This window comes from Camarhynchus parvulus, chromosome 26, assembly GCF_901933205.1.
Source record: "Camarhynchus parvulus chromosome 26, STF_HiC, whole genome shotgun sequence".
NCBI lineage: Eukaryota > Metazoa > Chordata > Aves > Passeriformes > Thraupidae > Camarhynchus > Camarhynchus parvulus.
Window position 1 is genome coordinate 2,772,994 of NC_044596.1, and position 15,104 is coordinate 2,788,097.

A 15,104-nucleotide genomic window follows, 5' to 3' on the forward strand; every position below is an offset into this window, starting at 1 on the left:
TAGTGCCAAGCTGATCTCACTGCCCTGACTGGGCAGAACAGACATGAACAACTTCTGAGGTAAAATATTAAAAATATTAAAATACTAAAAAAGGGTAAAACTCTTGTTCAGAACTCCCCAAGTGCCAATGACTGGAGCAAATGTTTCTGTTGCTGTGGCTGAGCTCAGCTCAGTGGAGCCAGTGGAGTCCTGGGGCTGTTCCTCTGTGTCCTCACTCCATGTTCTTGCTCAAACTGCTCAGATTCTGTCCCTGTCCCTGTTGGGACTTTGGATTTTAACCAGGATCTTTAAGCTGCCATCATTTTTAGTCCAGCTCAGCCTTAGAATTGGATCTCAAGCAGCCTCAGGCCTGTGGGGAGTCACATTCTGACCTGTCTGTGCTCCTCAAAAGCCCCAAACCTTGAGTGTGTGCCTGTGGTAACCCTCAGGATGGTCAGGAAATGTTGGGATCTGGACTTTTAACCCAAGGGCTAATTTGTTGTTACTTTGTTTAATTATTTGCTTTCAATAATGCATCTCTTTTGGTTTGGATTGAAGTAAATTATTTTGCTTCTTAAATAACTTTTTTAAAGAATAAACTTTGAATTCTTTGATTGTTTTCTTTGGGTTCTGGGTACAAGATCCAGGAGTTACAGGAGGTTTATCTCAGTGCCCTCTGCTTTGTCTGTGGGGTGGGATTTGCTCCATTCTGTCCTGGGGCAGGCCCAGCTCTATCCCAGATGTGCCCTGGAGCATCAATGAGCAGTGAGAGGGACCTTGTGACTGCCACAGGTTGGTCCAGTCCAGTTTTAATCTTGCTGCTGCTGAATCTCTGTTTGCAATGAGGTCCCTCATGTTGATTTACATTAAAAAAAAGTAAATAAATTCTTTACTTGATACTCCAATAGCAAAATCAGCTATTAAATTACTGCTGTGCCCAAATCATGTTCTGTTAGACTTTTAAATTGCTTGACTCAGTCTTCTAAAATACTTCCCTGTTGCTGTTCCTCCTGCAAGAAGGCAAATTTTTGTCAGAGCACACAGTCAGTAAATGTGCTTCAAGGATTATTTCTCCTCAGACCTCGTGTCAGGCATCTGAAACCTGGAGTCCAACCTGGGTTTTATGCCGGGAATTTAAAAGCAGACCCCCAGGAACAGAGACACAGAGTTCCTGCCACTGCAGGTCCAGCCTGTGCCCAGAGCATTCCCACCCTGGGCTGGGGTGGGCGCTGAAAACCCCGGGGTTTCTGGGCTTGTGGAAAGGTTCCTCTGCAATGGGTTTGTTCCTACAAAGGAGCTCATTGCATAGGAACTGGTTTTGGTTGTGCCCTGGAACAGATTGCAGCAGCCTGGGGGTCTGTGCAGGGGATGGCTGAGGTGGTGTCACCTGGGGCATTCACATTCCCTGGAAAAATCCCTTTGCCCAGGATTTTTCTCCTGGGAAGCTGAGAATCCTCAGAGAAAAGGGAAACAATTCTTATCTGATTTGCTTCTCCTGTGTTGTGCTCATGTGGAATGTGGTTGGAGATTGTTTACCCACAGGTGATTGTTCCATTGGATTCTGGTGTGAATTATTTTAACTCTTTGGCCAATCAGGGCCAAGCTGAGTCAGGACTCTTTCCAGAGTCAGGAGTTTTCATTATTATTTTTTAGCCTTCTGTAAGTATCCTTTCTATATTCTTCAGTATAGTTTAGTTTAGTATTCTTTAATATAATATAGTATCATAAAGTAATAAATGAGCCTTCTGAGAACATGGAGTCAGATTTATCATTCCTCCCTGCCATGGGGCACCCCACAAATACAATTGTCACCAAAGGGGTGTTGGGGACAAAGGTGATACAGAGACTCCATCATCAGAAGGCACGAAAAGCATTTTATTATTAGAAATCCACAGTTCTTACAGAAACAATGGTGGACCTACGACCTGATTGACCTTTTGGAATGTTCTCTCACCTATTGGTCAAGAAGGGACAACTCCTTCTTGTAAACTTCTTTGACAAACAGAGATTGCCTGCCAGGTGCAGAGATTGAGATAATAATTGTTTGAATTCTTTCTCTGAGCTTTCTCACAGCTTCCCAGGAAAATCCTGGGCCAGCTCTGTCTCTCTCTGTTCAGAGGATTTGTGATTACCACAGGGTGGGGAGAGGAGAACCTGCTGAGGGTTGATCAAAGGCCCAGCACAGCCAGGATGCCCTGGTGAGATCCACCTTACCCCCTCCTGTTCAGACTTCTCCTCTTCAGGAATTTAAACCATTTTCTAGCAAAGCTTCCCCCATGGCCTCTGTGGGTGCAAGCTGGAGGAAGATCCTGCTCAGGAACCCAAATTTCTGCTCCAACCATCCTCCCTGGGTGGAACCAGGGCAGCTCAGAGGTAAAAGTGAGGGGGTTTAGAGGCACTCCAGAGCCTCTGGGTGTGAATCCCTCACTTTCCAGCTGAAAAAGAGTGGGAAGAGAGGCTGTTTGTGTCAGTCCTTGAGTTTGCACAGGCCCTGGATCTAACTTTAGCACAGCATGCCCAGGCTTTACTCAGATTTCCACCATGAGCCCACCCAAGCTCACCCTGTGATTAAAAAAGCTGAGGGATCAAAAGACCAAGATTCTCCTGAGGAAGATGACCTCTGTATCCTAAAGGTCATTTTTGGTTTCAGATGTGAATCCCAAGGAGAGTTAAGGGCTGATTTAGTCCATGTGGGAGAGAAAACAAGAGGAGAAAGATTTTAGGGGCCTTGAATGAAACAGTTAAACAACAATGTGGTGTGAAGACTCTCAAACTTGGGGATGGGTGAGAGCCAGAAGAATTCAGAACCTGAAAATTTTGTCAGCATGAGAGGGAGACCAAACTTGTACCATCATCCCAGCTTTGCCCTGGTGCTGCACCTCTGCAGTTGGAGGGAGGGAAATTTATGTTTTGGGGGAATAACAGGGAAGGGGGGGTAAAATTCCCTAAATTCTGGAGGATTTCTCAATTGTTACTCAGCTTGTTTTGAAGTTGTGCCCATCAAATAATGGGAACATCTCTTCCAGAGAGTTCCTGGATGCTGTGGAAATGATCTCAGCTGTAGAAGCTGCTCCAGGTCTCACCTCACTGGATTCCTGTGCTCCTAAGGACAAAATCCATGGCTTGTTATTTCCAGCTCTGTATTTTATTTTATTTTATTTTATTTTATTTTATTTTATTTTATTTTATTTGTGCAGGTGACTCTCTCACCTATTCCAGCTTTCTTCTCGGACAAGAGCTTTCCATAGCTGCTCCTGCAAAACGTGGCACAGGAATCCCCTGGATGCACATAGAATTCCAAATAATGGTTCTGTTCCAGGTGGTTTTTCTGTTCCCTTCAATGCTCTGCCCAAAGCCACCCTTTAAACCAGAGCCCAAATGCTTTGTCCTATTCCAGGGCAGCTTTTCAATGCCATCAAGAATAGAAGCACAAACAAAAAGGGAGAGAATCTTCTTCACCTCAAAACTCTTTTATCCTCCTGACCTGCTCAGCTTCACCACTTCCCACCAGGAATCTGAATCAGGAGCTCAGAGTTATCCTGGCAACAGGAAGGACACAACAAATTCTGGCCTTGCTCTTCACACAGGAGGCGATTTCCAGCTGCAGGTGAGATCTGAAGAAGGTTTGAGGACACCCTGAAGGAGGGTACAGCCCTCAGAGCCAATTTGCTGGAAACAAACTGCTTCAGATGAAGCCAGGAGGTGCCTCCCAAGCTGCTGAGCCAGACCCAGGCTAAGGCAGGAGCTCCCTGACCCACCTTGGGCTTGACTGAGAGCTGTTCCCTGTCAGATACACCTCAGCTGTGGCTCACCATGTCCTGATTATCAGATCAACATTATGACACAAAGCTTGGAAAAGGCAGTTCCTGACAAGCTCAGGAACAAACTGTGGCTCCTAGCACCTTCTTTTTATTTGTTGGCTTCAGCTGTGAAGAAGTGAGGACATCTGGGCAGCCCTGTGGGTAAAATCCAGGTTTTCAAAGTGATCCCTCCCTCAGGAAAAACCTCTGAACAGCTCAGGTGAGAGCACATGGTTTGTACCTATCCACAGCCCCTGTTCTGATTGGGAATTTCCTTTAAACCTTTGGTTCAGCATAGAAGACATCAGGTTTTGTCTCTTAGTCTCTCTTAGTCTCTCTTTTAGTCTCTCTTAAAAGACTGAATTCTACAGGCCACATTAGAAAGGAGCCCTGGAAATCAGAAATCTGGCCAGACACCAGGTGACACTTCACAAAATGAAAAATGCAAACCAGACTTAAAGAAAAAGATTAATTAAATTTGATTAATTAAATAAAATTTAATTAAATTTGAGCCCTGCTTTCACCTGTTACAGTGCGAGTGCTTGTAGCTGCACTTTAAATAGTCCCACAGTTGATCTCCACTCTCCTTTTAGAGTGGGAGAGTCTGATTACAGGGAAGGGAAAGCAGTAAAATTAGTGTTGAGCTGCCAGGCAGTCACTTGGCCCCTTGTGCCCGGGGACTCTGGGGTGTTATTGAGGCTCTGCAAACGCTGCTGAGATGTCTCGGGTGAGAATTCCAGGTAGGTCTGAAAGCCAAGTGTGAGCCAAGGGCCCACAGGGCAGCTCCCAGCCCCACAGCCTCAGAGATTTGGATGTGTGGTGTCCAGGGGACCTCACTGGGGCCTTTGGGCATTTTTCTTCCTGCTTGGAGATGGTTTTGGATAGTGCAGTGAAGAAACTGTGTTATTGTTTAAACCTTCCTCTGCTTGTACTGAAGGCAAATATTGTCTCTCCTGGGTGTAATGTGTCCTGAAATGACATCATTAAATCCCTGTGGAAGGGCTCAGAGGGATTTCAGGAATGTCTAGGCACCCTGGTGAAGCTCAGCTGTGGGGAGCTGCAGCCCCAAGGGGATGGGAGCAGGAGCAGGGCCAGCCAGGCTCTGCAGGGCAGTGCAGAGGGACATGTGGCAGGTGACTGCAGAGCCCTGAGTGATAACAGCCCCAAACAGCCCTGATAGGAGCATGTTTGGAATTGCAGGGCTGTGGTGTCAGAGACGCTGTCCCAGCACATGAAGCTGGTGTTAAAACCTTGCCCTGCACCATCAGGGAGAGGTTGTGAACCTTCCTGAGTGTAATTTCCATCCACTAAAGAGATGAAAGCTCAAACTAAACATTTCTGGGATGCTTTGTAGGCAGATGAATATGTGGAGTCAGGATTCTGGAGCGTGTCTTGGGCTTTGGGCACTCAGCAGCTGTGACGCCAGAGCTGCAGCCTGAACTGCTGGGTCAGAGAAAAAGGGCAGGGGCTGAGCCTCAGAGTGCTGCTGCCACCCTGCCTGAGCAGCAGAGAGGCTCTGTGGGACTGCAGGGTCCCAGCTGTCTGATCCTGCTGGGGAGCTGTGAGCACAGGGGGATGGAACTCGGCATCTCTGAAATGACCACCCGTGCTGGGGGCCACAGAGGAGGGCAGTCAAGGGAAAAAATAGCAAAGCCTGGTGCTCTGAGTCTGGAATATCTGCTTGCCTGGTCAGCAGAAGGCTGTGCTGCCCTCCCTGTGTCCCTGCAGGTGCAGGAGAGCCCTTCCAGGCCAGCTTGGCTCAGCACAGGACTGCTGCCTGCCAGGTGTGGAGTGAGAAGATCTGGGTTCCAGGGGATGCTCCACCTTGGGCACTGCAGGGAAAGCAGGGGCTGTGCCAGGCAGAAGCTGTGCCAGAGCCATGCTGGGCTGGGTGGAAGGTGGGACCTGCAGTGGGGTTTGGTTCCACACTGAGGCATCACCGAGGCTCCGCCGTGGGACAGGCAATGCACAACGTCCCTCTGTGCTCCTCCAAGTGACAATTTCTGCTCTGCCTTTTCTTTCCAGTACCCGAAGGGGCTACAAGAAGGCTGGAGGGACTTCTCACAAATCACAGGACAAGGGAGAATGGTTTTAAGCCAAAGGGGGGTGGGTTTAGATGGGATATTGGGAAGGAATTCCCCCTGTGAGGGTGGGCAGGCCCTGGCACAGGGTGCCCAGAGCAGCTGTGGCTGCCCCTGGATCCCTGGCAGTGCCCAAGGCCAGGCTGGACAGGGCTTGGAGCAGCCTGGGACAATGGAAGGTGTCCCTGCACATCAGATGAGTTTTAAGGTCTCTCCTACCCAAACCATTCTAGGATTCTATGATTCTTTTATAAGTGGAAGGATTTGGCTAAACTTGTATTTGCTAATTCCTTTTTAAAGACTGATGAGGTGACAAGGCAAAAAGGCTCAGATTTTGAGGGGCTGATCACAACAGCTTTTATTTCGTCTCTTTTTTATCTCAAACAGCAGAACACAAACGTGAGTATTGCTGGGCTTCTCTCTGCTCTGCTGTGTTACTGCCTAGACATGATCTCTGGAACCACGCAGCAGTTACATGATCATGTAGATCATGGAGATCATGAAGATATGAAGATCATGATCATGGTGATCCTTCAGCAGCTGGGAAATGCTCTTTCCTGGCAGTGCCAGCTCTGCCCATCGGTGTTACACAGAATGGTCCCACCTTTTGGTCCTTTGATACAGCACCAAAAGATGCAATTTATTAAATATCATTCTGCACCCTGAGTGCTGTTGAGAAACCTTCTGTCTGCTCTGCTTTGGTGCTCACCTGTGACCATGTCCTGTGTGACACTCGATGGTGGGGTCCATCCTTGGGCACTGATCCTCACCTTGCTTCATGTCCAGCTGCCAAAACCCGCTGTCAGTGCCCCTGTGCTGCCATGCAAACATCTGCTTCTGGGAGCTGCTGCCAGCAGAACCCTTGGGTTCTCGTTTTATGGTGTTCTGTTGGCAGAGGAAGGCCTTTTACCCTTCCTTCTCCTCCTCCATAAAGCTCCAGCCAGCCCTGTGGCAATGGTGGCCCTGGCACCTCTGCAGCAGATGCACGTGGTGGGCTGGGAGTGCCCAGCTGGGAATGCCCTGGGGTGGTGGAGCTGAGTGCTTGGGCTGCCAGCTCTGCCCCATCCATGCCTCTGTCTCCCCCTGACTGCTGCAGCAAGTGGATTTTGGGCTCCCTGGAGCTCTAAGGGCTCTGCCAACTTTCCCCCCTTCTCCCAGTGCATGCTCCCATAGCTGCCCTTCCCAAGGACCTGCTTCTCTCTGGGCCTTTTGGCAGCATTCCTGGACTGTGTTTACTTTTCCTGCTGTACTGGGGGTATCAAGGTGTGTCTCCAGCCCACCAGGAGTGGCCCAGCCTTGCTGCAAATTTGGGAGGTGGCTCAGAGTCTTCTCCAGAGTGTGGGGGCCACGAGGGAAAGGGCAGCTGAGCACGGAGCTGCCTGCAAGGGGCACCTGCTGGGAATCTCCTCCCTGTGGGACACTGAACTCCTCTTTGCAGAGATGGACGAGTCCCTGCGCTCCTTCGCCGAGAAGGTCTTTGCCTCCGAGGTGAAGGATGAGGAGGTCCGGGGGGAAATCTCTCATTTTGATGTGGAAGAAAGCTGCCCCATCTCCCGGCAGGAAATGACAGTGCACATGATGCTGCAGGAGGCCAGCTCCACGGTGGAAAAGCGGTGAGTTCCCAGGGGAGGAGCAAGGAGAGGAGCACAGCCTGCACCTCCTGGCCACAGCAAACAGGGGGGATGTAAATCAGGCCCTTGGGCACAGCTCACCACACCTGTGGAATAAATCCTTGATAATCCCAGGGCATCTGTCAGGTACTCCAGGATTTTCTCTCCAACTGCTTCCAGTGTTGGACAGAAAGACGCCCTTGGCCAATTCCCTGGGTGCCAGCACAGCCACGGCCACAGAGCTGCTGGGGAGGGAGACCTGGGGACTCTGGAAAGATGCAACTTCCAAAGCCTGTGGCTACTTTGTGTGCTGTGGCCTGTGCTTCTGGCAGTGCCTGTTTGAGGTGCTCAGAAACCACCAGTGAGCTGCAGCACGGTGTGCACAGCTGGAACACAGCTGGGGGAAGTGCCCCTGGCCCTGCAGCTGTGTGTGACCATGGAACGGGGCTGTTTGCCTGAGCCTTTCCTCGCAGCAGGAAGAAGCTGATCCGCATGCAGACGACAGTGCTGGCACCTCCCGTGGCCCCGGGGGCTGTCCCCAGCCTGTCTGTCACCGAGGAGGCCAGCTCCACCAGCCCCCAGTACCAGACCGTGCCCCACTTCCAACGGGTGCAGATCACTGGGGATTATGCCTCTGGGGTAGGTACTGCCATGGCTGCTCCCTCTCCACACTGGCCACCCCTCTGCTCTCTGCCCGTCCCTCAGCAGTGCCCAGTGCCCAGTTTCGGGGTCAATTACACTTGTCTGAACCAGCTGCAGTGGGGAGGGTGTCTCCCCCTGTGCCTCACAAGCATCTGGGAGTGCCCTGCTGCATCCCTGGGGATCCAGGGCTGAATTCCTTAGCAGGAGCTGTGGGGTGCTGAATATTCCCACGGGATTCTCAAGGGAAGGCCTGGCAGAACGGGCTGTGCTCACTCTGTCACATCCTCTCTGCTTGCACACAGCTCTGTCTGAGGTCTGTGCACACCCAGGGATCCCAGAACAGCTGAGGGAAGTCACCGAGCCCCTGGTACAGGCAGGGTCACTTAGAGCCATTTGACCAGGACTGTTATCACATCCCGTGCTAATCCTGCCTCCCTCTCCTCCTCAGCCTCTTATTACATTTGTGCTGCCTCTAAGATCCTGCTGGGAGGTTACTCAGCCTGGAGCTGCCCAGCAGAGGGGATCTGGAAATCCCTCCCTACACTAAGCACATTCCCCCTGCAATGACTGTCCTAGCTGGGAGTGTTGGTTTCCTGACCTACTCCACTCCAGTTTCTCCTGACTGCCCAAAACACTTGTTTGTGCAGTAAATCAAAAATCACTGACAGTCGGGGTTAGTGCATCTTGTTGTTCCTGCTTCAGTTTCAGCCTGGGCTCCAAAAATAGCTTTAATGTTTTGCCCAGGCCTGGCTTCCATTTCAGGGTCCATTACTGATTGCAGTGAGGAATGTAAGAGGGGGTGACATCAGAATTGCCTGGTTCTGCAGCCAGGAGCTTCCCTTTGTCATGCCTGGGTCTCTGCCTCTCATCCCTTCCTCACCCTGCTCAGGCAGAGCAGAGGGACATTGATATGATATGATCTGATATATGATATGATGAGATATATGATTATATTATATGATATGATTATTTGGCATGACAAGAAATTTGGAGAGGGACTTTTTACAATACCATGTAGGGACAGGACAAGGGGGAATGGCTTCCACTGCCAGAGGCAGGGTTAGATGGGATATTGGGAAGGAATTGTTCCCTGTGAGGATGCCCTGGCACAAGTTGCCCAGAGAAGCTGTGGCTGCTCCATTCCTGGAAGGGTCCAATGCCAGGTTGGATGGGGCTTGGAGGCCCCTGGGACAGTGGAATGTGTCCCTGCCCACAGCAGGGGCTAGAACAATATAAGATTTAGGATCCCTTCCAGCCCAAACCATTTTTCGACATTTATCTTCCCATGACCAAAATCTCCCTGCACCTGGGTGCGCCAGGGTGTGTTTCTTGGACACACCCTGGTGTGTCCTGTTCCAGCTGTGTGGTTGCCTTCAGCATCACCTCCCCTGCAGGTGACAGTGGAAGACTTTGAGGTGGTGTGCAGGGGCCTGTACCGGGCGCTGTGCATCCGGGAGAAGAACATGCAGCAGTCGCTGCAGAGGTTCCCCAAGACGCCCTCTCACTACCTGCGTGCCATTGAGGGAGAGCCCTGGAAACCCAGTGACGCTGGCCCAGGTACATCCAGGCACCCCAGGGGCTGCCTTCAGCACGGGGCAGGGCTCAGGCACATGTCCAGGTCCCCTCCTTGGTGACACAGTGGTGGGGTGTCCCTGCCTGCTGCGTGGGGTGGGGGAGCAAGGTGGGCCTGGGAGGTTCGGGCTGGCAACCTGATGGAATTCTCCTTTTGCTGCAGTGTTCACCCCACCAGTGAAGGATGGACAGGATCCTCTGGACAGTGGGAACCTCCCTGAGGACCTGGGATACCACGTGCAGATGAAGGATGGGGTGGTTTATGTCTATGCAGACAAGACAGCGGCTGAGAGAAATGAGCCAAAGGACCTGCCCTACCCCAGCCTCAAGAATTTCATTGATGACATGAACTTCCTCTTGGTCCTGATTGCACAGGGGCCTGTGTAAGTGCACAGCCCACCAAATCCTGCCTCAGAGGGCAGAGGGAGGTCAGGGCAGCCCACTCCCCTTCCTGGGAAGAGGGAGAAACCTGCTGGTGACACACCTGGCTGCACAGATGTCCTCAGTGCTTATCAGCCCTCTTGGCTTGGGTCTTAAGCAAAGCAGCACTCAGGGGCTGGAGACAGGATCTATAGGTAGGCTCCCAGCTGGCCAGCCTTCCTTCAGAGTTCTGTGATAGAGCCAGGGGAGGCATCTCAGGGGAGCAGGGCTGGCCAGCATGAGCTCCTCCAGGCCAGGTGGAATCTGTGTCCCCATGCTGAGGGGTGCGGAGCCCAGTGACTGTTCTGCCCTTTGCTCTCACCAGGAAGACCTACACTCACCGGCGCCTCAAGTTCCTCTCATCCAAGTTCCAAGTGCATGAAATGCTCAATGAGATGGAGGAGATGAAGGAGCTGAAGAACAACCCCCACCGTGACTTCTACAACTGCAGGAAGGTAAAAGACAAGGCTTAGAGCTCCAGGGACCCTGGAGAGGAGCTGTCATGGTGCCTGCCTCTCCCTGGGAGCTGGATGTTAGAGTCCATGTCTGTAGCAGCAGCATTGCTCCTGTGAGTGGGAATCTGCTGCCTTTGATGCTCTTGGCAAAGCTGTGCCCTCTGGCTGTGTTCACCTGCTGGGCTGAGCCCTGCTCACACACAATGTGCTCGCCTGAGGGGTTTGTTCAACCCCTGGGATGGTACCCAAGCACCTCAGCCTGAAGCTGTCCCTGTTTTCCCAGGTGGACACGCACATCCATGCTGCAGCCTGCATGAACCAGAAGCACCTTCTGCGTTTCATCAAGAAATCCTACCATGTGGATGCTGACCGCGTGGTCTATAACGCCAAGGGCAAACAGCTCACCATGAAACAGCTTTTCCAGCAGCTCAAACTGCACCCCTACGACCTGACAGTGGATTCCCTGGATGTCCATGCTGTAAGTGGTAGGATATTTAATGTAAGATTACTCTTGGGCCACTCTTCCCCCCATGGCTTTTGCCTTCCCTGTGCAGCCACACTTGCCGCGTGCATCAATATTTGTGTCAGGGTGCAGCAGCTCCTGGTGATGCCATTTTGGGTGGTTTGGCTCAGTCCCTGCTCCCTGCCAAGCTGTGAGGGCAGTGTTTGAGCCTGAGCTCCCTGCTGCAGGGCCGGCAGACATTCCAGCGCTTTGACAAGTTCAATGACAAGTACAACCCCGTGGGGGCCAGCGAGCTCAGGGACCTCTACCTGAAGACAGAGAACGCCATCAACGGCGAGTATTTTGCTACCATCATCAAGGTATGGAGAGAGGGGAGGAGAACAGGGTGAAGCTGTGCTGCTGCTCTGGCTTCCCTTGCCATGGTGTGCTGTGGTTTGCAGGAGGTTGGCTCTGACCTGGAGGATGCCAAGTACCAGCACACGGAGCCCCGGCTCTCCATCTACGGGCGGTCGCCTGAGGAGTGGGCCAGGCTGGCCAGCTGGTTCAACACCCACAGGGTCTATTCCCCCAACATGAAGTGGATGATCCAAGTGCCCAGGATTTAGTATGTGCTGTGGGGCTGAGGGAGCACTGAGCCCTATAGGTCCCTCATCCCTGAAAGGGCTGTGGGGACAGTGGACTGTGTTGTCCCTCTGGTAGCAATTAATCCCTTTGTCCACAGTGATGTGTTCAGGTCTAAGAATTTCCTTCCCCACTTTGGGAAAATGCTGGAATATATCTTTGTTCCTGTGTTTGAGGCAACTATCAATCCCCAAGCCCACAAAGAGCTGAGTGTCTTTCTACGCCACGTGAGTATCAGCTGGGGATGTTGTCAGGTGTGGGGAGAGCTCACATTCCTGTTTGTGCACCAGAAATGGGGCACTGGCCCTGACAGGGAAAATGGCATCAGTGGGCCAGGGGGCTCTGCCTCATTCCAGGGAAGGGGGATGTGGCCAGAAGGGCAGGAGGGGTCAGACTGCTTGGGCTGGCTGCTGTGGGGCTGGGAATCGCTGTGCACCCATCTCCTGGGGAGGTGTGAGCTTTATTCCTGGTCCTGGACAGTGCTGGGGGGGTGTGATAATCCTTATAAATACAGAGCAAGGTCTGCAGCCTTGTCTGACCCTGCCCTTGTGGGGCACAGGGGCAGAGCCAGGCTCTGGTGAGCTGTGGTGGGACAGAGTGAGCCCACCTGGGAGTGACGAGGTGGGGAGTGTGAGATGCACCTTTTTTGTTCCTTTTGCCAACCAGATCACGGGCTTTGACAGTGTGGATGATGAATCCAAGCACAGTGGACACATGTTCAGCACTAAAAGCCCCAAGCCAGAGGAGTGGACTTCCCCAAAGAACCCATCCTACACCTACTACATCTACTACATGTATGCCAACATCCTGGTGCTGAACAACCTGCGCAGGTGAGGCCTGGGACCTGCCAAGGGGCTGCCTCGTGCCTTGCCTCAGTTCTTTGATTGTTGGTGTGGAAGAAGTGGGGCTCTCCTCACTCTGTATTTGGAGCATCACGTCCCAGAGCAATCCAGACCTCCCTGGGTAGGAGGGGTGATGAACTGGGGAGAAAGTTCAGGGGTTGCAGAGGTGCATCTATTGCACACACAGAGGAGAAAAGAGAAGGAGTAATGTGCTCCTAGGTCAAGCTGGATTCTTGGGGACTTATGGTAGGGGCAGAGCTGCGCCTGAAGCTGGGTCCAGGCACCCAACCCTGCTGTTTGCTGGGCCTGAAGTTGGGTCCAGGCACCCAACCCTCTGTTTGCCTGCTCTGAGGGCTCCTTCCCTGTGCCCAGGCAGCGTGGCATGAACACGTTCCTGTTCCGCCCGCACTGCGGCGAGGCCGGGGCCATCACACACCTGCTGGCAGCCTTCATGACAGCTGATAACATCTCCCATGGGCTCAACCTCAAGAAGGTACGTGGGGCAGGCTGCCAGGAGCAGCCCAGGCATGGCAGAGCGGGAGAAGGGCTCACAGCTGCCTCAGGTAGCTGGCAGTTACCTGTGCCTCTGCTTTACGCTGGCACAGCCTGGCTTCAGGCTGATGTTAAATGGTTCTCTGCGCTTCTCCAGGCAGGTTTGGGGATGTGGCTGAGCAGTGTATTAGATTTTGGGGGTTTAGCCTCACAGATCCATCACAGAATATGATTGTTATCACTGGAGCCAGCTGAGTTTGATATCAGACAGCTCCTTGGCTGTGGTGGTGTTTGCAAGGGTCCCAGGATGAGAGATGAGGATCTTACTCCATGTTTCAGAAGGCCTGATTTATTATTTTATGATATAAATTAAAACTATACTAAAAGAATAGAAGAAAATATATTTAATCAGAAGGCTAGCAAGGAATAGAAAAGAAATGGAATGATAATAAAATCTTGTGACTGACCAGAGAATCTGAGACAGCTGACTGTGATTGGCCATTAATTAAAAACAACCACATGAGACCCATCAAAGATGCACCTGTTGCATTCCACAGCAGCAGATAATTATTGTTCACATTTTGTTCCTGAGACCTCTCAGCTTCTCAGGAGAAAAAAATCCCAAGGAAAGGATTTTTCATAAAACACGTCTGTGACACTTGGCCTCTTGTGCTCCTTAGCCTGAAGCACTGATTGCTGGCTGGCCCATCTCTCTCCTTGCACATAATTCCCTGTCTGGGATCAGCCTGATCTGAGTGACCCTGGAGAGGTTGAAGGTGCAGAACTTTATCCCTAACGTGGTACCTCTGCTCCTCTCTGCAGAGCCCGGTGCTGCAGTACCTGTACTTCCTTGCCCGAATTCCCATTGCCATGTCCCCACTCAGCAACAACAGCCTCTTCCTGGAGTACGCCAAGAATCCCTTGCTCGACTTCCACCAGAAAGGGCTCATGGTGTCCCTTTCTACAGATGACCCCATGCAGTTCCACTACACCAAGGTACAGTGTGAGCTGAGCACTGGGGCTGGCACTGTGGGGCTGGCACTGTGTGGGCCTTGGTTTTTTTGGAAGCCAGTGGCACTTGCAGAGGGTCCAGCATGTGCTGGGCCATCTCTCCCTCCACCAGCAGATGTCCAGGTAGGATATTAGGAAAAAATTTCTTCACTGAAACAGGGGTCAAGCATCTGAACAGGCTGCCCAGGGCAGTGGTGCCTGGAAGTTTTCAAAAAATGAGAACATGTGGCTCTTTGTGATATGGTTTAGTGGGCATGGGGGTGTTGGCTGAAGGTTGGACTTGATCCTGGAGAACTTTTTCAGCCTCAATGATTCAGTGAGCTGTGGGACAGCCCCTGCAGAGCATGGGCTGTGCTGGCAGAGGCTGCTGACCCCTAACCCTGTGCTGCAGGAGCCCCTCATGGAGGAGTACGCCATCGCTGCCCAGGTGTTCAAGCTCAGCACCTGTGACATGTGTGAGATCGCCAGGAACAGCGTCCTGCAGTGTGGCCTGTCCCACGAGGTGGGTGTCCTGTCCTCTGGGAGGTGTGTCCTGTCCCATGAGGTGTGTCCTGTCCCATGAGGTGTGTCCTGTCCCCTGGGGGGTGTGTCCTGCAGTGTGTCCTGCCCCATGAAGGGTGTCCTGCCCCATGAGGGGTGTCCTGTCCCATGAGGGGTGTGTCCTGCAGTGTGTCCTGTCTCACAAGCTGAGTCTTCTGCAGTGTCTCATACACCCATGAGGTGTGTCCTGTTGCATGCAGTGGTGTCCTGCAGTGTGTCCTGTTCCACGAGGTGTGTGTCCTATTGGCGTGGTCCTGCCCAGAGCCTGAGAATGGCACCAGCTCCGCTCGTGGGCTCAGGGCTTCCCTCAGGCGCTGCCAGCGGAGCTTCTGAGGTCGGTACAGCTGTCTTTGCCTCTGGCAGGAGAAAGTGAAGTTCCTGGGTGAAAACTACCAGGAAGACGGGCCCGATGGCAATGACATTCGGAAGACGAACGTGGCCCAGATCCGCGTTGCGTATCGCTACGAGACCTGGTGCTACGAGCTCAACCTCATCGCCGAGGGGCTGAAGAACGAATAGGCGGGGGCCGGACCGCGGGGCCGGGGCCGTGCCGGACTGTGAGGGGGGCCGGGACCG

General features: G+C 52.3%; 1 protein-coding gene across 2 annotated transcripts; it reads left to right on the forward strand.

The window, feature by feature from the left end:
* The first annotated feature begins 4,497 nt into the window (after positions 1-4,497).
* AMPD1 (adenosine monophosphate deaminase 1) lies at positions 4,498-15,047 on the forward strand. Of its 2 annotated transcripts, XM_030965775.1 has the most exons (16): positions 4,498-4,519; positions 6,248-6,259; positions 7,299-7,473; positions 7,944-8,109; positions 9,507-9,669; positions 9,848-10,067; positions 10,430-10,559; positions 10,843-11,037; positions 11,250-11,381; positions 11,463-11,626; positions 11,744-11,870; positions 12,310-12,473; positions 12,858-12,978; positions 13,800-13,973; positions 14,380-14,490; positions 14,892-15,047. In XM_030965775.1, exons 1-16 carry the CDS (start codon positions 4,498-4,500, stop codon positions 15,045-15,047), a joined length of 2,232 nt encoding a protein of 743 aa, XP_030821635.1. The 2 variants fall into 2 exon arrangements, with proteins under 2 accessions (XP_030821635.1, XP_030821634.1); XM_030965774.1 differs by lacking the exon at positions 6,248-6,259.
* The last annotated feature ends 57 nt before the right edge of the window (positions 15,048-15,104 follow it).

Coding starts and splice junctions, on each gene's coding strand:
- AMPD1 (XM_030965775.1), top strand. CDS start 4,498: ATGTCTCGGGTGAGAATTCCAG. Junction 11,038..11,249: donor ATTCCCTGGATGTCCATGCT/GTAAGTGGTAGG, acceptor TCCCTGCTGCAG/GGCCGGCAGACATTCCAGCG. Junction 11,382..11,462: donor ATTTTGCTACCATCATCAAG/GTATGGAGAGAG, acceptor TGTGGTTTGCAG/GAGGTTGGCTCTGACCTGGA.